Genomic DNA, 25,821 nt, shown 5'->3' with positions numbered 1-25,821 from the left:
TCCGTACTCAAATCCATTTCCTTTCCCCTTTTCCCTTGGCCTAGTTACCAGCCGGTGTAGAAACGAGCTTTTGCCGGACCAGCTGCAATAAAGAAGCCATCCAAGGTTGGTTCATGTATAACATATGTGCGTTATAACCATTGAGTGCCATTACAACAGCAGAGGATTCCGAGAGCATTAACTTACTAATTCCCAGATCTCTTCCTATTGCCTTTTCACAATCCTCGACTAATTGCTTGTATATGAGCAGATTTGGTCCGACAATCTTCATTCGCTCAATAAAGAGAGGTTCGGTCAAGACCTCGAACGGTATAGGTCTGTCCAGCCCGATAAAAGATGGAAATTGTGCTTGTATCTCGATGGGGGCAGAGATCATATCATCTAGGTCGATGACGGCCAGAATCTCATACTTCTCATTCACAAGAACGTTGCGGGCTCCACAGCCTTGGTGGACAAGTCCAAATGGTCCCCGGTCTAGGGATTTATCCGTGTATATCTCCATTGCCTTTTCAAAAATGAACGGAAGGCCAAATGAAGCGTCGTCTTGTGTCTCCTGGTCGCACATCCGAGCTGCTTCTCTGAATGATCGGAGGGCAAGATCGCGGTAATATTCTTTTGCCGAACTCCAGGGTCCCTCATTAGACTCACAATCAGGGCCAATGTAGAACTCCTGTGTCTCTGGGTTTTGATAGAGTGAACCAATTTGATCAAATTGGATCGACGCCAATTCTACCTGTATGGCAGCCATGTGTTGTCGAAATTTCCGGTCTTGTTCTTGTGTTCCGAAACAATCTTGCCTTGGTGTTCCGATCGCTGCTCTTGGGTCCATGAGCCGTTGGTTATAGGCCGTCGTTCCAGGGATATACTGCATGGCCATGTACACGGCTCCTACTTCGGCGGGATCGTCGTTGTAAAAGAAGACCTCCGGAACAGGAATGGACGTCTTGAGCCTTGAAGTTTTCAATGTTAGCGCTTTTGCTTTGCTATTGCTGAGAATTCTGGCCCACCTTAGGTATCTCATTGAGGCAACCTCCGAGATCAACATCTGTTTTGCTTGAATTTCGGGGGTCCCATCAAAAAAGGGCATCCTCAATCGCACAACCCATAGCTCCCCGTCCTCGAATTTCACCTGCCGCACCATGTGGCTAAGACCAATAGAGAACTTCCCAGACATTCGACATGGCATACCTTGGCGATGCTGGGAGCAGATTGCGATCAGAGTCTTCCACTTGATGGACTTCAGGAACTCAATCGCCCTGTAATGAAACCCACTATCCTTTTCGTACTCCTTGGCACCATCCCATCCCCCTATTCCAAGATTGGCTTTTATAACAGTCTCTTCCATTTTTGGTGAGATACCGGGTGACATTCTTCGGAGGGAGATCTAAGATCTTGACTTTAAATGATGAAGGCAGACAGCGAACTGATATTCCAGACTTTTCTTTCAAAGAGCGAGAAGGCGAAGGGCAGCTGACCCTGGAGATTGGACTCTGAGACAAAGCACTCACCCCATGTTCGCCGCCGAATGGACAGGGATGTAATCAAAGACAACCAAATCCGCCCTGTTTCTCGGCTTTGTCGACGTAAGAACGACCCATGGACTTCTTTCATGATGTCCTTTTGTCTGTTTTAGCGCTATTTACGAGCAGTATGCGGTGCTATCGCTGGTGTTAGGCGAACAAAGGACCTGCAGTCCATGACTGAGATAGGCTACTCTGTATTCGTTTTAGCCATTCTTAGGGTGTGTCCATGAATGTTTCCAGGGCTGTAGAATGACCATATCAACTCGCCCAGGAATCCGGTCTCCATGTAGTTAGCGAAGGTTGGTGAGAATCTATAAATACAGATCCATCTTTCGCCCCACCTACATGTATCTGATGCTACCAAAGCAAAGGCAAAGCAGTCTTCTACCATTTCTTTCTTGTCGATGAAGACTGACTTGCTTGTAACTGATACTACTCCCCATGGATCCCAAGTTCCGTATGGGGGAATTATGCTACTGATTCAGCCCTCAGGTGTCTCTCTATTGTCTCGTCTCACTCATTTGAAACTTGACGCTGTTTTATCCAGGCTTAGATGGGGGCAAAATGCTTTTATAAACCCCCCTCTCTCCCCCATTACCCATTCTCATCAACTGACTCCTAGCCTTTGCAGCTTATACTATCTTCTCAATCATCTTAGTCGACCTATTGCCCGAAGTGATGTCTCCTCAGATTGAACATTCCCCCACAGATAACCGCAAGTTCTCAGTACAGTGCAAAAAATGTCGGAACCCAGTCATAACAGGGTCGAAGTGCCCAACCTGTGGTAAGCGAGCACCTGGTGGCCCACAGCCACCAACTGTACCGAGACCCAGGCTCGGCAGTGAGATAGAATACCAAATGGAGTGAACGTGCTTTGCCATCGGATATGTTGAAATTTCCCGATCCGTCCAAGATTGTGATCATTTAGCCTGATCATGCTACATACCTCATATTCATAGCAGAACACAGCAGAACACACTGTTACGAGTAACTTATAAGAGCGTGAGGACGTAAGGATATGAGGACAAAATTGATTATGACGAATGTCAACAATCTGCAATCTGTAAGGGTTTCTTCCGACATAACCACGCGTGATGGGATAGTCAGTAGTCACGATGTGGACGAGCAACGTATCAATATTAAAATAATGGACCTCTCTCAATCAAATTGTTGTTAAGCAAAGTTCTTAGTCTTCCCAATCCAATGCTTGATGACAATTACCGGCTGACTTGATACATTATTGTTCCTAGTTATTTTTGACCTGCCACCTGTCTACGGAGTACATTATTTTAAGTTGCTTCGGGTGATATTTACGGTGATTGTGAGAGCACTCATTGGGCCCCAAGCATTTCCAAGCCTTTTTGGAGGCGAATAGCCGCTCATTGGAATGTGCAGGGTCTGCCCACATACCACACACGTTCCTAGATCGGCAGCCGATGGACCGTTTGGGACTGGAATGTGCAATCAGCCAATTGACCCAGAGAAAAGAATATTCTATGGCAGTCGCCAGCCTCCGAGTATGACGCTAAAATTTTATTAAAGCCTTAGACACGTTTCATGTCCAGCATCATGCCGATTCAGGCCATTCTTCCCCGCCATCCCATTATCGTAGTGCGGCAATCGTGGAATGAGAAAGAACGAGTGTATATAAGAGCAACCGATAAGCGTAGTTATAGCTTCACACTCACACAGTTCCACCTGAACAACCCAATCCCGAAGTTCAAGGTCTTCCAAATCTCAGCAACCATGCATTCCCTTACCAGATCATTGGTCTCCCTATCCTTACTATCAAGCACCATTCATGCTCAAACCATCGCCCGTGTCTGGACACACTTCTACCCCAATTGTCCTGGCCAGCCATTCACCAACCTCGACACCTACGAGAATTACCACGAATCTTCCCCATCCCAAGACATCACAGTGGGCAGCTGCAAGAACTTCCCCGTCCCCTCCTACGAACGCAGCCTCGTCAGCGCCATTTCCGTCGATGCAGAACTCCTCTCCCACAACCACGACCTGCCCTTCTTAGAAGGCGGCAGCGGCTGCAATATCACCGTACATGAAGTTCCAGGCTGCATCGACCCGCCCCTCATCAGCCAAGAGATTCGAAATGGAGTTGAGATCAGCCAATGCGAGCCCCGCCACTTTGTCGCCTATAGCCAGGTGTGGGTGAATCTTGTTTGCGACAGCGATAGCCCCCCTCAGCGACAAGACCCATGCCCCAGCCCAAAAGCACACGCAACCAGATACCCAACAAGCCCAGCCTACTAAGCCGGAGGATCCTATGCGCGCCGAGAAGCACACTTCCGTTGAGGATATCAACAATATTCAGATGCCCGGGTCCAACGCGGATTCTTGGCATTTGTCCCCGACTACGCAGAACCAGCGCGAGCCTGCTCAGGAGAGCCGTGTTAATGAAGCTGGTCATGCCGAGAGCGATCGAATCGTTCATAAGACGTTGGAGTTGTTGAAGAATAAGACTTCGACTCTTGTGTCTGGGAAGCACAATGCCAGCCATCTCCATGGTGCACTACACAGCAATGGCACTGCGTCCGGCAATCGTACTGTGATGTCCCGTCGTCGTTTGTCTGTTCTTCGCAACCGAGTTGCACGTCTGGCTTAGAGCGAATTCTTGCCAATTGTATACGACCTGAGTGTGTGGTTTATATTTGATATGAAATGAAATCATTTGTGTATATTAAATCAAAAGTCAAATGAGATACGTGCAAATTGCTCAATACCCTGTTCCTAACATAAAAAGTATCTAGACATAATTTTACTGGTCGACTCGATCGCAAAATCTAGGAAGCGTTTGAAATCGTCAACAGATCCATCAACATCAACCCCCCTCAACAGCAAGTATGTGGCTCCATCGATGCGTGTGGCAACTATATAAGAAAGCCGCACTCATGCACTCCAAGTAATAATTTAGCTCGTTTCCTCCTCATTTTCTTGAGCGGTCTGTTTGCGACGGGCAGCCTCTTTCCCAGCGAAGCTGAACAACATGCCAAGATCATAGATCACTTTCAAGCATCCTGCAATAATGAAGGAGACGCCAAAATGACCATTACGCGACAAGATACCTGTCAATAGGGGACCCATACTTTGTGTGGTAGTCTTCACAACATTAACCGCGCCCATGATAGCAGTGCGTTTGTCTGCCGGTAGAGCCGCAGCAAGGAATGCGGAGCGAGGCGCCACATCCATGTTTTGAGAGCAAGCTCGCAGAACCAAGAAAGTCAGTGCGAGAGGCAGACTGGATGGAACAGAAATGAGAGAAAGACAGATGGCCGATGGTAAATGCGTGAACACCATAGTCTATCAGAAAATTAGAAGCTGCTCAGCCATCCAGCAGGGGTATCTTACTTTGACGTTGCCGATACGCTTGGCGAGAGATGAGGCGACTAGCATAGATGCTGCAGCAATGATGTTCGTCGTGAAGAAAATGGTGCCGAGTTGACCCTCGGGCAGATCGAACTTGCCCTTGAAAAAGTAGGTCATCCAGGACCTGTAGAATTAGCCAACTGCGGTTGATAAAGTTGGGCTCATACTTACAATGAAGCCAATCCGGATGCAAATGAGTCCAATCCAAAGAGAATGAATAGACGAATGACCAATGACCACAAATCCTTCTCGATGGATGGAAACAAGCCTTTCTTCTTCGGAGCGTCGTCTTCGGCCGATTGTGCGAGCAGAGGTCTGGTTTCAGAGCTTTGCTCTTGTGGCTCTTCTTTCTGTACCTCAACTTTGCTGCTCAACCCCAGAGTGAAAATCAACTTGACGATACCAACACCGGCATAGACAAAGAAAATGACCCGACAAGCGGGGATAAACGCCCATCCATGAATGGATTCGAGAGAGTTGATGATCCAACCACAAACAAGCATCCCCATAGCCGAGCCTGCAGTTCCAATCAATGAATACCAAGCAAAGACATCACTCAGACGCTCATGCGGTGTAAGATGAGCTAGAGTGGATTCTTCCACGGCACGGAATGGTCCGATTTCATTTCCACTAAGACATTAGCCATGTCCATTTTTTAGAAGAAATGACAAAAATAATGCGAACCTAGGACTGATAACTCCAAAGACCGCAGCTGCCAGCAGAATCCAATAATTTCCAAACAGTGCGAAAGCGACTCCACTACCGGCCATCAAGATCGACCCGAGGGACAATACCGCCTTGCGGCCCATAGAATCAGCAAAGAGAGTCAAGAAGAAGCTGATAACCACATCTCCGACCAACGTGAGTGTCATGAACAGGCCAATGCGGTCATCTGAAATTCCAATCGCCGACAAATAAGATGCAAGAATCAAGGTCGAGCCGCCGTACGCGAAGAGTCGAACGAACCGCTGCGCGCAGAGAAGCTTCACATCGAGCGACGATCGCCACATGGTGGCCAAGCCCAGCTCTTCGAGAACATGGGCCATGTAGCGCGATGGGCGCGCTTGGGTTTCCATTTTCAGATGATTTGAGGGAGAGAAACTCCAAGTTGAGTTAATAACCTGGGCATTTCCTACTTAACTCCGATTCCCCGAGCTCGGGGGGTTCCTGCCGGAGCTAAGCTTCGTTTGGCAGGTGCCAAGAGGATCTGATAAGAAATGGAATCTTCACTATACACTGTCGCACTGTCGCATTGTCACACTTTCACCATCCTCTCTGCAGTCATTATTCGATACCAATTGATATATGCTTCACACCCCTCCTCAAAAGACATGATCTTGGGAGGCTCTCCATCTCGCCAGTACTGCTCGCAACCACCAAAATAGGGGTTTCGGTCACGTGCTAGGCTACCGGCAAACCGAAACTGCCTGACGACGAGACAAATGGAAAAGGCGATGGCGATCATATGCCATCGAAGAATACGAAGGATTCTAGGCTTCTACACAAACTTGAGAACTTCGTACCTCCTGCCGATTCATTTCACGGGCAGCATGGTAGCGGCCATTTAAGCTCCCTGCCTCTGTTTCTAGTTCTGCAATTAAATTTTGAAAGATGGATATAATCCAATTTACTGGTTGCATAATCAATCAAGTTGGTGCCATGGTCTAGTGGTATGACGACACATTGTGGTGTTCCAGTTCTGTGTTAGCCCCGGTTCGATTCCGGGTGGCGCCATTTCTTTTTTCTTTTTGCTTCAGAAGCAGGGAGTCTGCGTATTAGGTATAAATCATATTCTTTTGGTTGTGTTCACTTAGGGATCAGGAATTAAAAGTCAGTGTAATGGTTACGATAGCTGGATAATCAAATTAACACAACTATAGGATTGGGCTTGGAGAGATTCGAGAAGTTGATTTCTGGACCAGTATGGAACAAGGTCAAACCTGCCATGGAGGAGCGCCTAGGATTGCTAGTTGATGAATTATCAGGTGTATAGTTGTCTAAGTAGTAGATCGGCATACTCAGTCGGGCGACTAATAGCGTCGGCAAACAGCAATTTCCTCTTCGATACAATAACAGTGTGCTAGTCAAAGATGGAATTCGCAAAAGTACATATTTTCTCAATTAGTTACAGCTGGGCCCTGTTCTCGACATGCTCTGTCTTGGGAGGCCATTTCACTCGTCGTTCCGCCCGCACATACAAGTTGGTAGGACGGATCAACTGGAACATGGGATCGTACTCGATCGTCCCCTCATTTTCCCTCGTGAATTGGTACCGATACAGTAGCTTCGGCAAGAACACCTTGACTTCCTGCAGGGCGAAGTTGAAGCCAATGCACATACGTTGGCCCATGGCAAAGGGAATATACGCGGCTTTATGACGATTCTTGACCTCAGGGGTATCCCAGCGATCCGGGTCAAATCGCGCTGGATTTGACCAGATTTCTGGGTTGTTGTGGATGTGATGGATAGCAGGGATGATGATAGAGTCTTCGGGGAGCTTGTATCCGCCTGGAAGGATCATATCGACCTTTGCAGTACGCGCAGGCTGGTATGAAGGGTTATGGCGGCGCTGGGTCTCTTTGATGAATTTGTCCAAGAAAGTCAGACGATCTGTCAGATCTGCAGTCATCCGAGTATCGGCGTCGATGTCATTGTCAATCAACTCTTGTAGGAGCCTTTCCTGCATGCCGGGATAGGTAACCACAGAATAGAGCAACCAGGATAGCAACGAGCTGGTAGTGGTAAATCCAGCACCGGTGGCTACCACTAGTGATTCGATCACACTGGTTTTCGGTAGCTTCTCGCCCTTGCTATCAGTGGCACGAATAATGTAATCTGTTTAAAGGTTAACATAAGCTTTTTGCAATTTTTATCATCTCTCTTACCAATCATGTTAGAGGCTTTGAGTGCGGCGTCTTGCAGCGGGAGGTCTTCAACTCCATTGCGAGATGCATTTTGAATCGACTCATCAACCATCTCTAGGATACGATGGCGAGCATCCCGCAGGCGTTTTGGGTCACCGAAAGGCATCTTAGCATACCAATCACCGCGAGCGGTCACTTTCTTATTCAACTCCAGTGATTCGGCAATTCGGAAGACAAGCTCGTGCGGCAATGAGTCCACAGAAGAGAAATGCTGGAAATCCATTCCGAGAACCAACTTACCCACAGCCTGGGAACCGAGCTTGAGCATGTATGGGTAGACGTTCCACGCCTCGCCGCGCTTATCTAGCTCGTCAAACACATTGAATGCATCCTCAACCGTTGCTTGCATAGTGGGTGCATAGTGGCGCACTGCTTTCGGGCCCAATGCTGGCGGTAGGAATTTGTGTGCTGCGCGCCATTCAGGGGTGTCGGTATCACCGAGGAAAACACCGGCTTCTGGGTTCTTGATCGGGTAGAGAGGGTGTGCGCTGTTGATTTTCTTGGTGAAGAAATCGGATTCGGCGAAGATAATAGCTGATAGTTCCGGATCGTTGGTCTGATACACTGTGCGGCCCATGTTGTTCGTTTGAATGATGGGACCATATTGATCAAATAGACGCTGATGATTTCCCAGGTGATCAGGGTAAATCTCGAAGAAAGTGCCCACGAATGGTAACCCCTTAGGGCCAGGGATTTCCCGTACTGCTTTGCCGTCGATTGAGATCGCAATGGGTGTTTCGTTGGCAAGGATTTCTGGAACGGAGTAGAATATCGAGTCCTCTGACTGGAAGCCGATGCCTAACAAGGTTCAGAGTGAGAATAGCACTGATAACTGCGAGATAAAAAGCATACCATTTGGTTCAACAATGGCAAATTGGCCAGCAATGAGAAGCTGAAGCCCTTGGAGGTCGGTTTCAGTCTCTACCTCGATCGAGCGAGCTGAGGTGATAACCTCACCCAGCAAGTAAAATTGTTTGGCCACCATCTCGCTGTTTGAATGAAACTGAAATGCTTTCTCTTCGCTTGAAGGACCAGCAAATATTTATAAGAATCTTGATTCATGGGCCATTTTGAAACTGCATCGTTGGCTCCACATTGCCAGCACGCGTAATATTGGTCTTTTGTCATTCATTATCGTATAGTTGGGTACATCTCTCAATGAGCCTCGGCACGTTTGATATCTCTGGATTGGGATCCACCACAAAATCGGGTTTTTGCAGAACTCGGAGCCAAATGGACCCTATTTCGGGCTGATCATGGCCGAATCGATCGGCGCAAGTGTGCCGGCTCAGGCCCCACTGAAGATAACGTACTTTTTTCTTTTCTTCGTTTTCGAGATGCCGAGGTACATATGTCGAACCCCTTGATAGTGGGTCGGTGGCTTTGTGTACATATCACAGAGTGCTGAATGGACTATATACTTCCATAGTCTCAATATGCTAGCACTCCGTATTTTTGGGTTCTACTAAGATGAGAGTCCATCAGTACGTTCTTTTGCTTTCTTGCCATCAATTCACTCCTTTCACACAATGCCAATCTTCGAGACGAAAGGGCTGAACGCCGATATTGAGCTTCCAAAGTATACATTGAAAGATATCTCAGCACATGGTACCAAGGGTGATGCCTGGATGACGATTCATGGACAAGGTAAGGAGGAAGAAAAGAGGAAGAGGCAATAAGTTAGCACTGCAACAGTCCTTGATCTAATGGAATATCTGCAAGATCACCCTTCGATTGCCCCAGGAAGGTTTCATCAATAGCTTCCTGGCTGTCTCAGCCATCCCGTCGTAGGAATTCTGGCCGCGTGCCAGGCCAGCAGATTCACTAGGATTAAATCTGGCTTCATGCGCTTCTCAAGTCGTTTGATGACACAGAAGGTGATGCGTCTTGATCCACATCTAACTAGGGCTTACTCAATGCACAACAATATCAACACCTGCTTCTCATCGAAAAGACCGAGTTACCAACGAACGTCTACTGTTTCGTCTTTGCCCTGCCAATCGCCACAGATGTGTTAGGTCAACTCATTAGCCAACACATCGCCATCGGAGCTTTTTTCGATGGAACGGCCGTCACACGCTCGTATACACTGATCGCGGCCGCATTGAACTCATGATCAAATGCTACTCAGATGGTCTATTGAGCGGGAGATATCTGGCCAGTTTGACGGTGGCCGATGAAGTCGAGTTCCGTGGACCCAAAGGTTCCATGCGCTACACCACAGTCCTCTGCCGCAAGATTGGTATGGTGGCTGGTGGCACAGGCATCACACCGATGTATCAACTCATTCGGGCAATCTGCAAGACTGACACCGACACTACTGAAGCCAGAATGATCTATACTAACCGAGCGAGTCAGACATTCTCTTGAGGGAAGAACTTGAACCTTTCGCATGCCTATATCCAAAGGATTTCAAGCTGTGGTATATGCTGGACTTTGCGCCGGAGGGCTGGGTCTATGGAACAGGGTATGTGGATCAGACGGTTTTGACGAAGCAGCTTTTTTCGCCTTCGCCAGACACCAGGGGTGGTCGCGAAGATCACCGACCAAATATTTTGTTTCTAGATTTTCTAGACATTTGCCTAATACAGTAATAGCCGAGGTTCGCGTTGAAGTTAACTTTGTTGGTTTTGTTGAGTGGATGGGTCCTCGGTCTTGTAGCCAATGTATTCGACATTTCGGGTCCCATCAAAGGGGCAAAAAACAGCAAATAAAAATCCCTGAGTCGGGAAAAGACGAGTTATCCCCGAAAGTCCACTCGATTCCGGGTCGCTGATGGCCCGCGTCTTTGATTGGTGGAGCTTATCTTCCTGTCCCTGAGCCGAGGTAAAAAGCAAGAGGTACACATAATAGGGATGCATAATATACATAAAGGAAAAGTGAAACTAAAAGCGAAAATTTCTGGATATTATCTGTCTCTCTCATAACTTCTCTAGAACAAAGACATTCTCAAACATCAAGATGCATCATCCGTCTTCGCAGCCTTGCGTTTCCGTCGATGTCTCCTATGCCTCTTCGTCTTCGGTCTATCCCTTTGTCGAATCATGAAGCGAACCGGTTGTCCCGAACTTCCTTCTCTCGTCGCTAGTCCAGTCTTCAAGTTCATCTCTGTTGACAGTCTCACAAGAGGCGAGATGTTTGATTTGGTGCTTTTCGAGCGCAGGTATCGAGGAAGATCAGTTGCTATAGTAACTGTTTTCTTCGTTCTCGATGACTTCTCAGTAGGAGCAGGGTCTGGGGGCGTATCATCTGAAGGAGGACCTGACGGTTCAGGTGGCCCTTTGGTAGTTGAAAATCGAGACTTCCATGACGGGTACCGTGAACGGCGTAGATAACACCAGCATAAGAGCAGCAGGAGCAACGTAGCACTGACGACACAACCGGCTATCACACCCTTGTCTGTATTCGAAAGTCCGTTGTCTTTGCCTTCAGAATAGCTTTCTGCGTTATCGCGCGCCTGAACGGGTGCCGTGAATGGGGAGGTCGCTGTGGGTGTAATCAAGTCCCGAGCTGGCCAGCGCTTGGTATTATCCAAAGCCCCGACAACCACAAGAGTGGTGTCAGGCTGGATAAACGTATGGGTAACCTTGCGAATCGCAGGTGCCATTACCTAATGCCGACCAAACTGACATCTTGATGAGACAAAAGATCATGACCCGACGCTCCTAAGTATGTATTTCGCTCGGGCCCCAACCACGTAGGGTATGCACGAGCGGATCAAAACGGTCTTCCAATATACGTGATAAAGCGATCGAATTGGTGATGGCCATATCTTCTGACTTAATTATGCAGCTTACGCTGCGCAATCACAGAGGCACTTGCCGGCGATTGGCGGAGTGGTATGCAATCGGCAAGCAGCAGTGTGGTGTGGTGCCAACTCATTGCAACTTGGCGCGGGGGTCCCGATGAACGCATGATGGAGACGAACAGCTGGTGGGTTTTTCCCGCCAATGCGACGACCGCCGGATATAATAAGCCGTTTATCACGTGGATCCTATAGTTCTCGAAATGCCGACCGTCTGTATTCTCCAGATATGCATGTAGTTATGCACCAATTCAATATCTGCAAGACATTGAACATGGGTTGCTTATTGCTTCGACAGGGACAAGCTTGCTAAATGCCGGAAAGGGTGTGAGAAGCTTTGACGTTCAGATCGAATCATCCATGGTATATAGTATGTTCATAGTATATGATGTCTAGAAATTTACAACTTCGCCCGCCCAGGAGCAAAGTTCGACCCAGTTCCCTGGCTAATAGCCTCAACAATGGCATCAACGCTGTCTAAAATCCACGTATTACCCTCATCGCTAGCCAACCACCGCGCACCCTCTTCACTTTCGACATCATTCACCCACGATCCATCTTCAAGTGCCTTGCGCAATCCAAAAATGTGCGAAAGAACCTGCGGACCCACGCCGGACTGAGCGCGCAAGCATGCCACAGCAACAACAGACGTCAAAACCCGACCAGCGGACGCACCGGTGGAACGCTCCGGGTCAGACAACAGCGCGCCATAGTTGCTATGCATAATATGCACTGGCAGGTCGGGATGCGAATCGGCCAGTTTATTATACAGCTTCGTCTCAAATGGACGATAGATAGAATCCCAGAGTGCATGTCCGCGCTCGCTGATCGCTGCGATATTCTCCGGGTTTGGCGCGCGGGTGGGGGTGCGGGAGAGCCGGCTGCTGACGGAGTCCGGGAGACTGGCCCTGAAGGCGTTGAGGCAGTTGATGGTGCGGGGAATGCCGTTGAAACTGATACATTTCAGACCGACCTCGCGCATGAGCTCGGCGGTCTCAACCTGGTTCTCGGGGTTCGTGCTGGCGAGTTCGTAGAGGGCTGCCAGGGACTCGGGCGAGTTCATGGTCATTGTTGCTGCGGTCTGAGATTGATGTTAGTGCGCATTGAGTCTTAGTGGGTCTATTTTCATTTACTGATAATGCGACCCATGACGGTTGCGAGATCTTCTTGGACTGCGCAGTCTGTTGGATCTTCTCGTAGACCGAGGTTATGTTTGCTGGCGCGGGGACCGTGGATGGCCGGGCAGCAGGGGCATTGATCAATGCTTTGAGGCTATTTGAGAGTTTGGACATTTTGAGTAGTGCGCTCCTGTGTCTGGAGTGAGGGAGTCTTGCCATTAAAGCTTGGGAACTGGAGACCAAATCTCGTTCCCGAGGTTTGAGAGCCAAACTGTCGGCTCTCAGAAGTGAGGACCGAAAGATACCGGGAGGAGGCGGTAATATACTTGTAATATAGCTTGGATGTTTCTGTAATATTACGGGTGGAGACGCGTCGAATCTGGGGATTGCGGGGGGAAACACAAAATACCAACCTGTCGGCACGCTGAGCCAATTTACGCTTGAAATGTGAGGGGAGCTCGGATCCAGAAGTGATGGCCGAAAGTACCTCTCTGTCTCGAGCTATTTCTTCCAATTTCCTTTCTCTTCTCTCTTCAATTCATGCGACAGGTCGCTCAGGCATACAAGATCAGTCTTACGTCGCCAAGAAAAGCCGAATCCACCATGGACCCGCCCAAGTCAAGAGTCTCAGAGCTTGAAGAAGCGAAGTCTTCTCCTCTTGATCGCCATGGCGACCATGAGCATCAACAGAAGCTCACCCGGAGCGTGTTGTGGAAGCTTGACATACGGTCGGTCTAGATACCACGCGATCGAGATTTGCTTGCTGACACCGTTTAGAATCCTCCCTATGCTTGCCGCGCTGTTTTTGTGCTCGTTTTTGGATAGGACGAACGTAGGCAACGTGAAGATTATCGGCTTAGAGAAAGACCTCTCTATGACGGATCATCAGTATGATATCGGCTTAGCTGTGTTCTATCTCACCTACATTTGCAGGTGTGTTATTATGTGCCTTTGACTACCCAACCCAAACGCTAATCGGCAGGAAAGTGAAATTCCGAGTAACTTGGTACTGAAGAAAGCGTCGCCGAAGATTTGGTTGCCATTCTTGACCGTTATCTGGGGTATAATCACTATGTGTCTGGGATTTGTGCAGAACTTTCCTAGTTTCGCCGGTGTCCGGGCCTTGCTGGGTATTGCAGAGGGAGGCCTTCTTCCGGGCATGGTATGTCGGTTATAAACTTGGTGTTGATCACGACTAACAAAAACAAAGGTCTTGTATTTGTCTGGCTTCTATAGACGAGGGGATTTAGCTTTGCGAATTGGCTTGTTCTATACAGCTGCTTCCCTATCGGGCGCATTCGGAGGTACGTACATATCAGTTACCCTTACCTTCCTACATATACTTACAAATTAGGTCTGCTCGCCCGTGGGCTGGCTGAAATCGGGCATCGGGGTGGCATAGCAGGTTGGCGCTGGATCTTGATTATTGAGGGACTCTTGGTAAGTAATTGCCCGCAAAACAAACATAAAATCCGTCTGACTCTTTATTAGACAGTTGCCTGTGGAATCGTGAGCTTCTTCGTCCTTCCAAACAGCTTGGAGTCTGCACGTTTCTTGACAGCCGAAGAAAAAGCATTCGGACGGGAGAGGCTGAACCTTGATAGCCCCAGATCGGCGGTCGGGTAAGCTTTCTGACCAAGCAAATTGGATCTTGGCTAACTCAATCAGAACCTTGGCATCTGAAAAGGAATCATTCAAATGGTCGGAAGTGCGCCGAGGAGTGCTAGAACTACAAGTGTGGCTCTCTGCTTCGGCGTACTTTGCCATTCTTGCCGGACTATACTCCTTTGGCCTGTTTGTATGGTTATCCTATAGGTGTATGCATCTGAAAACCACTGACAGTCTCTAGTTGCCGACAATCATCAAAAATCTCGGTTTCGCCAAAGATGCCAATGAAGTTCAGCTGTGGTCTGTGATACCCTACGCAGTCGCAGCCGTTCTCACAGGTTTGTCTTCTTCCAATCAATCTCATCTCCACTGCTAACATCTTTCAAGTCGTCGTTGCCGTCATTTCCGATCGTCTCCGCCTTCGAGGTGTGGTCATGCTCTTCACCCTCCCAATCGCTATCATCGGATACGCAGCAATTGCCAATATTGACAACCCTCGCATTCAATATGGCATGACCTTCCTCATGGCAACCGGCCAATACGCTAGTGTCCCATGCATTCTCGTGTGGCTATCGAATAATTCTGCGGGGCATTATAAGAGGGCCACAACATCCGCACTGCAGTTGGCAATTGCGAATGCTGGAGGATTTGTTGCGAGTAAGTCGCTCGGGCTTCGAGGCTCTTGTTATGGAAATTTCTAATCTTCGGGATTATAGCCTTCAACTACCCATCGCGCGACGGACCACTGTTCCATCGTGGACATACCATTGTCCTGGGGTTGCTGGTTTTTGCATGGTTTATGTGAGTTGCTTCTATGATATACTCAAGAGCTTACACTGACTGATATAGGATCTTGTTTAACGTGCTCTACTGCGCAAAGATTAATCGCGACAAGAGAAATGGGAAATACGATAAGTACGCGGGATATAATGACGACCGTAACCCGGAGTTTATGATGGTTCTATGAATGAGTGACGGTGTCTACAGACTGGAGTTCTATGGAACTTTACTAATATGTTGACTTGGAATTTTCGAAATCATATTGTGATATCTTGTGATTGTATTGTGACTACCACTCTCACCAGTAGCGAGTCTTCCAGTCCAGTTTGGCCACACCTCGTAGATCATCGACATTTATCAAATCCACACCCTCGTGTACAAGTACATGCCATATATGGTTCCGCAGTCCAACTGGACTGGTTGGAGTTCCCCAATATCGCACCTTCAGACCCAGCTGGTGAGCTGCTTGCACCTGGCTACGGATAGTGCTCAGCTGGACATCCGACAGACGGTTGAGTGGGAGAGATCCAATTGTCTTGCGAAAGTCTGCCGATGCAAAGTAGCTGTTGTATGGGTTGTAGGTCTTATCCATTGTGAGATTGTCATATTTCGCGGCCATCTCAGCAGGGAAGGTCAAGTTACCCAGAGGTGCGTCGTAGAAGACGTCGCGATAAGTCGTGTTCTCCAGCATCAAATGGAAGGGTGCATCTCCACTAGCGACGATAGTTATGGGCCCGTATGTAACATTATATCCATTGAAATGGGTGAGATAGCCTTTTTCGCGCAAGGGATCCAACTGGTCGACGAGGAGAGGCCAGATCTTATCATCCTCGGTTTTGAAATCAATCATCAAGGTGAACGTTTTCTTTGGATCATTTGAAAACAGCCCAACCATCTTCTGGCTCCCATCTGTCGATCCACCGTGAGAAGGCGCATTATGCGCGTCAAGCATTTTCAGCAACGGATCAAGATAGAGGCTCTTCAAAGTTCCCCGGAAAACCGTGTAACGCGAATGACCGACTAAGATCTCATTCTTCCAAGACCAGATGTCCGCCTCAGCGCTGGTGCATCCTACACGAAGTGCTGAGTGCAGTGGAACGTGGCGGAGGTAATCGTTGTGCGAGTGACAGCCAATTGGTGTGACACCTTGAGTCGTCCAGTTGGACACTGTGGAGGGGCTTTGTCTGTGGAACACAAAGAAGCCATCACCCATAATAAGATAATACATACATTGCCATGCAACTGTGAGCAGATTTATGATACCACTATAATTAGACATTGTCAGTGAGAACGTGAAGAGCGCGACGAACGCATCCAACGCGATCTGTTGACGCGTTGGAGTGCTATCAACACTGGATACACACATGATGGTAATTATTGTCCAAAGAGGTCGCTGTACTCCTCGACAGAAGATAGCTTTCTTTGAGTAAGGGTACGCGATGCAATCCGGGTGAGAGCATCTCCAACTTGAGAACAGGGATCGTCGAGGCTTCATATTGGGGACGGCAACTTCCGAGATTACTCGATCAGAGTGCCCAGCAGAGACAAAGACCATAGGTTCATGCTCTGGAACTGACTCCAAGGCAGGATGAAAGGCCATGATGGAACCTGGTGAAAGGGAAGAACACTCATGCCTGGACTCTGAAGGTAACAGAAAGCTTATTTGTCTAGGCATGAGCTTGTTTGGGTTAAGTGAGGCCCCAGAGTTAAGGCAGCATCACGTCCGTGGGTCTGGGGCTACTAGTCAAAACCTTAAAGAAAAGCTTCTGCCTGATTCCCGTGTCACCTGCTACACTCTATATTAAAGTTTAAAAGAGACGATTGGAGCTGATACTATCTATAGCTCTATGAACAAAGGCATCGACAGAAGGCTTTAAATTACATCATTTACAGTCTGATGTGAAGAATTTATAGATCATTGCTTGGAACCTATCAGGTTTGCACTATAGGTTGAAATCTCTTTCCAACCCAAAACTGGCATCATTTCGAATGTGCTTTTTTGGTGTATTCCTAAGTCTGTTACGGTGTCCATTTTGCATGTTCTGCTCCAAGGAGCGAATAATAGCAGAAAAAAAGTGAGAACCCATTTCAAAACTCACAAAATCCTGCCATGTTGCTTGATAAGCCTTTTAGTTCGTCCCCAGTAGTCAAGTTACCTCCTCGGTGCCGTACGGGTCAATAAGACCAATATCTCATAGTTTTTCTCTCAATCTCCTTGATAGACGGTGTGGCACGTGAGAAATCTTTTCGCCGACATCAATTTGCGATTCTCAGCTGAGGATTTGGAGATCTATGATCCGCTACTAGACAGCCATATAGTGTGTCTGGCGGGAGTCACGTCTTGCTATGGTTCACTGGGCTGGATCTGCAACATTTAGTTTCACATGTTGCCCATTAGTTAGAATGGCAGAGTGGGCGTATTGAGATGATGTGTTGAACCACACTTTCCACATAGTACCCAAAAGTCTTCTTGGGTTCTGAAAACAGCACCTTCCGATTACCCCCGGTGACCATGTTTATAGCAATATACGGATCCCCTATCACTGAGACCACAGACTTTTTTCACACAGATCAGTCATAGCGTCGGCAGCCTGTGTCATTCTCTGGGATACATAGTTGGTTCGTCTTATTGAAATTGCGAGATCATTCAAAGTGAGGCCTTTTGTCCAATGAGAATCATCGGAAGAGGGTTGCGATAATGTGCAAGGGTCGCTAGCATCGGCTCTTTAGTGGCGTGACTTGTTGCGATCTCCGCGGCATGCGTATTAGAGAATTGGTTGCCTAGATCATCTCAGATCTTTGATTCTGTAATCGAGGCTATCCGAACAGAAGAAGTCGCCGTCGTACATTGAAGTATTTAAGGCTTAGTACAACTGTTCGGCGAGATGTTGATGGACTCAGTATAGAATGCCTGGGGCCTAGGCGAGGGTGTACTCAACTCAGAGTCAGTTCCTATTTAGGTCATTCTCCAGCTCCGCAGAATTAAAAGGGACGGCTATTGACACTGTGACTCTGTTGAGTGTTGATGACGGAGAAACGAGGAAAGAAGCCCTTGACCTCTTGGGGTTGGCTGAGGAAGTTTATATGTACCTAGGTACACATGCATGTCTCAGGGGTAGACGATGGGCAACAGACGATACAGGGGCTTGTGACACGTGAGCATGTTGTTCGCACCTTCCCTACTTGGAAGTATTGAACAGAAGTCACATGCTCTCTCAGGTCACCTACAGCCCACCAATTCCCATTTTCTTTCGTATTGTACACTAATAAAGCTTCTATTTATTCACAATACCCCAGTTGTCATAAGTTTTCTCTAAAATCTACTCCATAATCTCCAAGGTATCAGCAATAGTGAACTTGGCATCCGTCTTGCTCTGCACCTCCTCCACCTCAACACCGGGAGCGAGCTCCGTCAGCGTGAGCCCTCCAGTAGCTCGATCTACCTGAAAGACACACTGCATATTTGTTAGCTTTGCTCCCATCCACTGGGATTTCCCGACATACTAGGTCTGTGATGATGGTGCTGACAACATTAGCGCCTGTCAACGGTAGGCTGCATTGTGCGACGATCTTGGGCGATCCATCCTTTGCCACATGACTAGTAGCGACAACGATCTTGGTCTTGTCCGGGTTCGAGATCAAATCCATTGCTCCGCCCATGCCCTTGAACACCTTACCAGGGATCATATAGTTGGCTAGATCACCGTTGGCACTCACTTGCAGAGCGCCCAGGATGGACACATCTACGTGACCTCCGCGAATCATACCAAAAGACTCGGTACTGTCAAATGTGGCAGCTCCAGGAACCAGAGTAACGGTCTCTTTACCGGCATTGATGACATCGCTGGTCAAGTTAGCTAGAGGTATGTTATGATTCCGGGTCCAACTTACGGATCCAACTCTTGCTCAGTGGGATAATCACCCTAGATTCGATTAGAGCTGTTGATCAAGACGAAGAATTTGAAGACGTACCATTCCGAGAATTCCATTCTCTGATTGAATCCAGACTTTGACATCCTTCGGCAAGAAGGAGGGTGCCAACGTGGGAATACCAACACCCAGGTTGACATAGAATCCCGGCTTGAGCTCTTTAGCAGCACGACGACCAATACGCTCCCGTTGAATCTGTGCTGGGTCTCCAGCTGTTCCAGTTGCAGTGCTCTCACTTGATCGCAATTTCTTGATTTCAACGTGCTTCTCGTCAGTGGCCGGCACTATCCGATCCACGAAGATTCCCGGTAGGTCGACATCATTAGGATCGATGGAGCCAACTGGGACTATGTTCTCAGCCTCTACAATAGTCAAAGTCGCGGCCTTGGCCATGATAGGGCCAAACGCCTTAGTAGTGTATCTAATCAATGTCAGAATGCTGATACCGGTAGCTACTGGTAGATGCTCACCGAAAAACGCAATTACCAGCCTCGTCGGCTTTCCAGGCTCTGAGGATGGCTACATCGCCAGTCAAAGCCTCTTCCATCAGGTATGTCTTGCCATTGAACTCCCGAGTCTCGCGCGGCTTGCCAGTCTCCAGAACTTTCCCAGATTCGTCCATACGAACGGGGATCTTTCCTTCCTGAATAAACGTGTCTTCGCTTGTCAATAAAAGAAACAACAGAGTCTGGAGAGGATCTCCACATACGTGCTCCCGTTGGCGTAAAGAAAGCCGGGATCCCGGCACCTCCAGCACGAAGGCGCTCCGCCAAAGTACCTTGAGGACAAAGCTCAATAGCAATTTGTCCCGTCAAGTATTTCTTCTCCAACACTTTGTTGTTCCCCAGGTATGACAGGATCAACCGGCTGACCTGACCGTTTTGCGAGAGTATCGCAAGGCCTCCCTTGCCCGCAACGCCGGCATTGTTCGAGACAGCCGTCAGAGAATGTAATTTATCGGCGCCTCGACGCTGCATAGCATTTATCAGAGTTTCTAGATCAAGGTATGTTAGAACCACCGTTATCCCCCTACTTGCTCATTCACATACCTGCAACCCCGCAAAGACCGAACCCGGAGCTCAGAATTGTCGATCCGCTCTTGATGTCTGCGACGGCGGCGTCGGCATCTTTGAAGAGCTTTGAACCACCGCGCTCGATCTTAGGGGTGAGAGACCGTAATGGCGTGGTTGTGGAGTATCTTGTGCAAGTGCTGGTACTGAAGGGTTGCGAAGGGCGCGCGCTGGCGCGCACTGCAAGGAACAGTCGAGGCCGGCAGGCACTGAGCGCCTTGCGCGACAAGGTTGAGGTTGAAATTCGGAGCGCCGTCATATTCATTAAATATACAGAGAAAAAGAAATACGGCAGAACGGAAATGCGATCACCCTGTTGTTAAAACATTGACGGCATCGGCTAGTCGGGGCTACTTCTGGATGCCGAGGATTGTCGCGGAAGCCTCCGAGCTCAACTTTCGATCGGATCTGCTTCTATTCCTTTGCTTTTTCTCGGATTTAATCCCACGGCTTGATATGAGAAGCAGATAATTTTCGTTTCTATTCGCCATCAAAAGAAAGAAAATAGCGTATTATGTCCTGTTCATTATCTCTGATGTCATGCATATTAGACCCGTGTATACGAGGATATAGCTGATCCCGAAATCTTATAGTTTTCCGGGCAAGGTACAGAGTACATAGAATACCTAACTATTTAATTTTTACATTAATTTTCATTATCACCAGAATGATTTAGGGTCTTAGGGGAATCCCAAGATAACCAACGCCTTTCATTTGCTATTAACGAAAAAAAGACCAAGATAATCTTGGAGAAAAATGCAACTTAATATTATGAGTCGCCTCGATAAAGATCATATCTCAATCAGCAATATTCACAAGTGAAAACTTAGGTGAATACAGGGTATGTGAATCATCGCCTTGTAGCGCTATCAGAAACTGAAATCCGGATTTGCAAAATCAAGCCAATCCCAGTTAAGCATGTCGTCCAGAGGCACATCCGGAATCGAAGCACCAAACGCAGTGCCCGCCCGGTTGACTGCATCGACGATCTGATTATCAGACATAGCAGAGAAGTGCAATGGCTCGAAGAAGGTATTCCTGGGTGACAGGGCTTGTGTAACTGGCAATGGGCCATCATGCAGACATGCAGGCGGGAATGCCGACTGGGGCGGATCGATATTAGCAGCATTGCTTCGAGATTGTAAAGGCAAAGCTGGTGCGCGTCGAATCAACTCGCGTAAGAATCTTCCGTAGAGCACTGAGGCGCCGTTTCGGTGATCGGGTGTCGCGCCGATTCTTTCTAGGACACCAGCAGTCTCTTCGATGAGATTTCGCACGCTTGGGGCTAGGCTGGATCTGCTGTCGCCGGAGGTTACGCTGAGGCTGAGCGCAGAGCATGCTGCGAAGGATATCATTATGACGGTGTTGTTTGGCATTGATTTCAGTCGAGATTCGCCTTGTATAGCGGCTCGCAGCACGTTTAGGGCGGATGATAGACCAGCTGCTCGGAAGAAACGTTTTACTTCGAGTGGGGCTGTGGGATGGTTTATGACGCCGCCGTAGGTTGATAGTTGAGTATGTGTGACAAGAATCTCGACGTATGGGGGTAGGGAGCGTGCTGTAGGGGTTACTATTTAGTCATATCATTTCCACGTTTCTATATGATCTCCTTACCTTCTCCTTCCCCGATTGACAAGGCCCACGTAGCATACCACCGCTTGTAAAATGTTTCAATAGTGTTCTTAATTCTGTAATTCGGTGTTAACATGAACAAATCAATTCATTGATGATCTGTAAGCCCTAAGGCCCCAGGGTAGTCATACAATTGGGCGGCTTCCGAGCCGGTGTCAACGATGCGATAACTATCACAACTTGATTTGACTTGCCGAAAGAGTCCATCCTAATATTGTTAGTGTGAGGTTGAACGACATAGTGGGAGACTTACAAGATCCCTCCGAAGGACGGCCATGGAGCTCATGGGACCATCACGTAAATCCGCAATTCTTGATAGATGCCAGCGGTCACAGTTTTCGATCAGCGTTGTGGTGGGAACTGTATAGTTTCTTCCACGCGCAAGACAGACTCTGAAAAAAATCAGTACCTCTATAGATACTGCTAGGGAAATGGAACATACCCTCTCTCCACAACGTATAATGCAATCCAAGCTCTTTCGCGTCTCCGAAGTAGTCGCAGGCCCCACTCCGAGGATGGATCGACATTATCAAACCCATCCATCAGTAAGGCTCTCTTTGCGTCTATGCATTCTGCTCGCGCCAGGCGATCTAAAAGCCCTTGGTTGAAGCATGAAGATGGTGTGACAATCTTGTTCAGAGACAAGTCTAACGCAACGGTGAGGGCCATAGCAATATAGGAGCAAGTATCATCATCTCCTAGGCTATCACCGGGAGACATCCATGGCACATTTACCATAAAAGCCAGCACAATTTCAACAGATCTATGGCGGTGGGTAATCACTCGCTTCGCGAGCCATTTGCAATGCCTCGACAGTCTTTTAGACAATGCAGCAGCTGATGGCAAAAATAAAGCTGCACCTGCCATAATCGAAGTAAAAAGAAAAGCCGATTGAGATCGTACAAATGGCGGGGTGTGTATCAACGGATCAAGACCCCATCGAGTATGTGCGAGATTTTGATAGAAGCTGATTGTGTCAGATATATATTTTTCACAACAAGTCCCAAAAAAATAAAGAAATACCCACAACGAAAACAAGGACTCGGATTCATCAAATGTGACCAAGCCCAGATCAACAGGATCGACATCAGGTCCAACATCCAAGCTGGCTCTCGTCGGGACAAAGAAAGATTTAGCGCTTGGTTCTTCTGCGATGGTACTCGGAATGAATGCCGGTGGACCACCCGACACTGGCAACGGAGACTTCAGTATCTGTCGCACTCCAGTCGGCGAAAGCTGAAGATCCGAAGCTCTTGCAAGCAATTGAAGTGGATTTTCCGCATCATCCAGGGCGAGGCTCTCCTCTGCATGCGGGTCGCGCGGAGATGGCACATGCGGGTGATCGGGTGTCTCCGACAATCCATTCCCACTATGCAACAACTGGCCCTGGACTTGTCCGAGAAGTTCCTGTAAACTTGCAATGGCCTTTTGGGCATCATCGTCGCCTGAAGAGTCGACCCTAGGTCGCTTGATTGCCTGCTCGATCTGATGGATCGCTTTCTCCAGGCCTTTTCGTTTACTGAATAACCGTCAGTGTCATTCTGTTCTCATTACTATTCTATCTCAACTCACTTCTTGACCCCCTTTTGCCGGCCCAGATGATGGTTGGGTACAATACATTCTGCATTTGTTTGCTTACATTTCTCACAGGTGGTCTCACCTGCCAGGCGATTGCAGCGAATCTTACTCCTTCGACAGTTCAAGCATGCGGCTTGTTTTCCATGTGGGCTTATGGCTGAGCCTGCCGACTCGATGTCCATGGGGAAATGGTTGAGGTCAAGGACGTTGGGTCATACCCTGGATGATGTTATGGCAAGTGGGGGATAGGTACTTTTGGCTTGTGTAGCGCTTTTGTGATCGTGTCTTCAACAGCCCGGCCGGGCTAGCTCAATCGGTAGAGCGTAAGACTCTTAATCTTAAGGCTGCGGGTTCGACCCCCGCGTTCGGCTATTCCTAAAAACAAACCTCAAGATTTCTTTTTTGCCAACTTTTTGTTTTGGTTTATCCAAAAATAGGTCCAATTGGCATTTTTTTAGAAATGGAATTGAGGGAAAACAAGCTTTCTCGGCGTTGGCAAAAATCCATCTTGGATATAACAGACCTCCATAGACAACAACTGGGGATAGATTCGTGACTTGATACTTTTTAGACTAAATTGTCTTGCTGTATATTTAGTTTTACATTTTAATCAGGAATCGATTCAACTAGGATATTAAAAGAGAGCATGTATTCTGTAGTATCGATCAAGTATAATTAGCCAACAAAATGGGCGCTTCAAGATGCAGGATCGTTGATTTCCTCCCAAGAACGAGGCATTCATATAAATCTGATTCTATCATCGCAAAAGAACGTGTTATCAACTTCACCACTCCATAAATCAACGAGCGTGACCAGCCTCCTCATCATGACCAGCCGGCAGGACACCAGATTCCGGTGCAGGAGCACGGGGCTGGGCTTGAGAGTCGGAAGCCTGAGCCATCTCAGGACCCGCAGGCGCGACACCTGTATCCGTCCCAGCGCGCGAGGGAGGATTAGTGGTGGGCGGTGTAGCATCCAACAGGCGCGGGCCGGACTCCTTAGGTCTCTTGCTTCCTGCAACACGGGCAGGGGCTGGACCCAAGACCGTCGGGTACTTGAAGCGGAATCCCCAGGCAAAGAACAAGCCCAGCTTGGTCATGAAACCCATAGCCTCCCATCTCTGTCGGAGAATCGCGGCGTCTTCTTTGCTGCGGGCACGGTAGCCCTTGCGGAAGCAAAACAGGAAGAAAAGGGAAAACGGAAGAAGAATGAATGCCCAGAACAGAGGTAGACCGCGGCGGGTTTGCCAGCCAGTCATGAGACGACGGAATCGGACCCAGGCTTCGATCATACCGCAGATGAAGACGATACCGATCCAGCCCAGCAAGCAGATCAGGGTAATTGCTAAACCGGAGATGCCCAGGCCCAGGCCGTATTTGCTGGTGAACCACCAGTTGTCATCCCAGTAGCCATAGCCGGAGTAGTAGTAACCGTCTTCGTAACTGCCACCGTAAAAGCCGTCGCTAGAGCCCGTGGGACGGCATCCCTCACCTTGGTACATGCCAGTAGGGGAGTTCCACGAACTCAACTGGCTCAAGGAGCTACTGGGCAATTGGGTCGGTTCCACGAACACCACCTCGTAGATGTACGTGGTGGGCTGGAATGCTAGGTCGTTGTCCACCGAGGTCGAGCTTACTACAGTCTCCCGAGGCAACAAGTTCCTGATATCAGCGGGAGGGGTGATCTCGACGGCGGTTGTGGTGGTCCATTGAGTAGAGCAGGCCGTTGGGGCTGAAAAAGTCAGGTTGACCTTGTAGACGGTGGTATGATATTTGCCATCGCGGTCAACAGAAATATCGTAGTAATTGTTGTAAGGACGGTCTACACCATAGCCGGTGGGGTACAGCTTTTCAATGACGGTGTAGTCATAGTCGGTTTCAGTGGAAGTAATGGTGGACAAGGCCTCATCTGGCAAAGTTGCCGTTGGAGAGATTTGGTTGATTTCAGTGGTAAGCCCATAATAGTACCTCGAGGTAGTTACTTCCTCGTAGTAGTCTGTGACAATCCAAGGAGCGGCCAAAACGAGTGGGCTCAAAACGAATGACAAGAAAAGGATAAACGAGTGTGAAGGCGCCATTTTGGGCCTGTGAATTCCGTAGAGAAAACATCCCGGAACGAGGCGGTCGCCATGATCTTATAAGAAAAATCTAGACAGCGCCTCTCGTTGGAAGACCCTGGTTTGGGGGGATTTTGGGGGTCTGTTCTCGCCAAAGACAAACTAATTCATGTTGGTTCCTGATCGGTGGAAATTGCCGGCATTAAGGTAGGCAGACACCGGGGTGTGATTGGTGATGTCTCTTGGCTCGCGCAACTGAAGTGGAGATGTCAGTCTATTTCCGTTCTAGTCGCAACCCTAGTCAAGTCGCCTCCAGTCTTACTGGTCTTTTTCATGCGGCTTCCCAGGTTTTGCCTTCGCTTGAACTATGGCGTTGGCGATAGCGCGAAACTAGACTACCCTTGTAGCCTGGC

At 48.4% G+C, this 25,821-nt stretch overlaps 12 protein-coding genes across 12 annotated transcripts; 3 read left to right on the top strand and 9 right to left on the bottom strand.

Moving 5' to 3' along the window:
- Positions 1-40: 40 nt before the first annotated feature.
- N7457_009582 (aminoglycoside phosphotransferase family protein) lies at positions 41-1,345 on the bottom strand (the record flags this gene model as incomplete). The annotated part of the gene is made up of 1 exon (XM_057180625.1): positions 41-1,345. One exon carries the CDS (start codon positions 1,343-1,345, stop codon positions 41-43), a length of 1,305 nt encoding a protein of 434 aa, XP_057029011.1.
- Positions 1,346-3,092: 1,747 nt separating this feature from the next.
- On the top strand, positions 3,093-4,146 carry N7457_009581 (uncharacterized protein; the record flags this gene model as incomplete). The annotated part of the gene is made up of 2 exons (XM_057180624.1): positions 3,093-3,688; positions 3,729-4,146. 2 exons carry the CDS (start codon positions 3,093-3,095, stop codon positions 4,144-4,146), a joined length of 1,014 nt encoding a protein of 337 aa, XP_057029010.1.
- A 305-nt stretch (positions 4,147-4,451) lies between these two features.
- Positions 4,452-5,983, bottom strand: N7457_009580 (putative MFS transporter; the record flags this gene model as incomplete). Its single annotated transcript, XM_057180623.1, has 4 exons — positions 4,452-4,841; positions 4,890-5,031; positions 5,079-5,537; positions 5,592-5,983. 4 exons carry the CDS (start codon positions 5,981-5,983, stop codon positions 4,452-4,454), a joined length of 1,383 nt encoding a protein of 460 aa, XP_057029009.1.
- Positions 5,984-7,032: 1,049 nt separating this feature from the next.
- Positions 7,033-8,816, bottom strand: N7457_009579 (cytochrome P450; the record flags this gene model as incomplete). The annotated part of the gene is made up of 3 exons (XM_057180622.1): positions 7,033-7,742; positions 7,793-8,629; positions 8,684-8,816. The coding sequence occupies 3 exons, from the start codon at positions 8,814-8,816 to the stop codon at positions 7,033-7,035; spliced, it is 1,680 nt and encodes a 559-aa protein (XP_057029008.1).
- A 544-nt stretch (positions 8,817-9,360) lies between these two features.
- Positions 9,361-10,201, top strand: N7457_009578 (putative cytochrome b5 reductase; the record flags this gene model as incomplete). Its single annotated transcript, XM_057180621.1, has 2 exons — positions 9,361-9,478; positions 9,963-10,201. The coding sequence occupies 2 exons, from the start codon at positions 9,361-9,363 to the stop codon at positions 10,199-10,201; spliced, it is 357 nt and encodes a 118-aa protein (XP_057029007.1).
- Positions 10,202-10,787: 586 nt separating this feature from the next.
- On the bottom strand, positions 10,788-11,438 carry N7457_009577 (uncharacterized protein; the record flags this gene model as incomplete). The annotated part of the gene is made up of 1 exon (XM_057180620.1): positions 10,788-11,438. One exon carries the CDS (start codon positions 11,436-11,438, stop codon positions 10,788-10,790), a length of 651 nt encoding a protein of 216 aa, XP_057029006.1.
- Positions 11,439-12,036: 598 nt separating this feature from the next.
- Positions 12,037-12,973, bottom strand: N7457_009576 (uncharacterized protein; the record flags this gene model as incomplete). The annotated part of the gene is made up of 2 exons (XM_057180619.1): positions 12,037-12,717; positions 12,770-12,973. The coding sequence occupies 2 exons, from the start codon at positions 12,971-12,973 to the stop codon at positions 12,037-12,039; spliced, it is 885 nt and encodes a 294-aa protein (XP_057029005.1).
- A 321-nt stretch (positions 12,974-13,294) lies between these two features.
- Positions 13,295-15,329, top strand: N7457_009575 (uncharacterized protein; the record flags this gene model as incomplete). The annotated part of the gene is made up of 11 exons (XM_057180618.1): positions 13,295-13,482; positions 13,532-13,687; positions 13,742-13,916; positions 13,965-14,058; positions 14,109-14,194; positions 14,246-14,376; positions 14,423-14,552; positions 14,604-14,700; positions 14,750-15,019; positions 15,079-15,163; positions 15,212-15,329. 11 exons carry the CDS (start codon positions 13,295-13,297, stop codon positions 15,327-15,329), a joined length of 1,530 nt encoding a protein of 509 aa, XP_057029004.1.
- A 111-nt stretch (positions 15,330-15,440) lies between these two features.
- Positions 15,441-16,742, bottom strand: N7457_009574 (uncharacterized protein; the record flags this gene model as incomplete). The annotated part of the gene is made up of 1 exon (XM_057180617.1): positions 15,441-16,742. The coding sequence occupies one exon, from the start codon at positions 16,740-16,742 to the stop codon at positions 15,441-15,443; it is 1,302 nt and encodes a 433-aa protein (XP_057029003.1).
- A 1,720-nt stretch (positions 16,743-18,462) lies between these two features.
- Positions 18,463-20,401, bottom strand: N7457_009573 (3-oxoacid CoA-transferase; the record flags this gene model as incomplete). Its single annotated transcript, XM_057180616.1, has 7 exons — positions 18,463-18,597; positions 18,647-18,986; positions 19,034-19,065; positions 19,115-19,493; positions 19,543-19,729; positions 19,782-20,066; positions 20,122-20,401. 7 exons carry the CDS (start codon positions 20,399-20,401, stop codon positions 18,463-18,465), a joined length of 1,638 nt encoding a protein of 545 aa, XP_057029002.1.
- Positions 20,402-21,011: 610 nt separating this feature from the next.
- On the bottom strand, positions 21,012-23,534 carry N7457_009572 (Zn(II)2Cys6 transcription factor; the record flags this gene model as incomplete). Its single annotated transcript, XM_057180615.1, has 7 exons — positions 21,012-21,700; positions 21,757-21,830; positions 21,906-21,982; positions 22,028-22,166; positions 22,217-22,741; positions 22,802-23,293; positions 23,347-23,534. 7 exons carry the CDS (start codon positions 23,532-23,534, stop codon positions 21,012-21,014), a joined length of 2,184 nt encoding a protein of 727 aa, XP_057029001.1.
- Positions 23,535-24,151: 617 nt separating this feature from the next.
- N7457_009571 (uncharacterized protein) lies at positions 24,152-25,429 on the bottom strand (the record flags this gene model as incomplete). The annotated part of the gene is made up of 1 exon (XM_057180614.1): positions 24,152-25,429. The coding sequence occupies one exon, from the start codon at positions 25,427-25,429 to the stop codon at positions 24,152-24,154; it is 1,278 nt and encodes a 425-aa protein (XP_057029000.1).
- Positions 25,430-25,821: the final 392 nt, after the last annotated feature.

Source organism: Penicillium paradoxum (assembly GCF_028828445.1).
Source record: "Penicillium paradoxum strain IBT 22861 chromosome Unknown utg000007l_segment0_segment0, whole genome shotgun sequence".
Taxonomy (NCBI): domain Eukaryota; kingdom Fungi; phylum Ascomycota; class Eurotiomycetes; order Eurotiales; family Aspergillaceae; genus Penicillium; species Penicillium paradoxum.
This window is presented reverse-complemented; position numbering and strand designations above follow the sequence as displayed.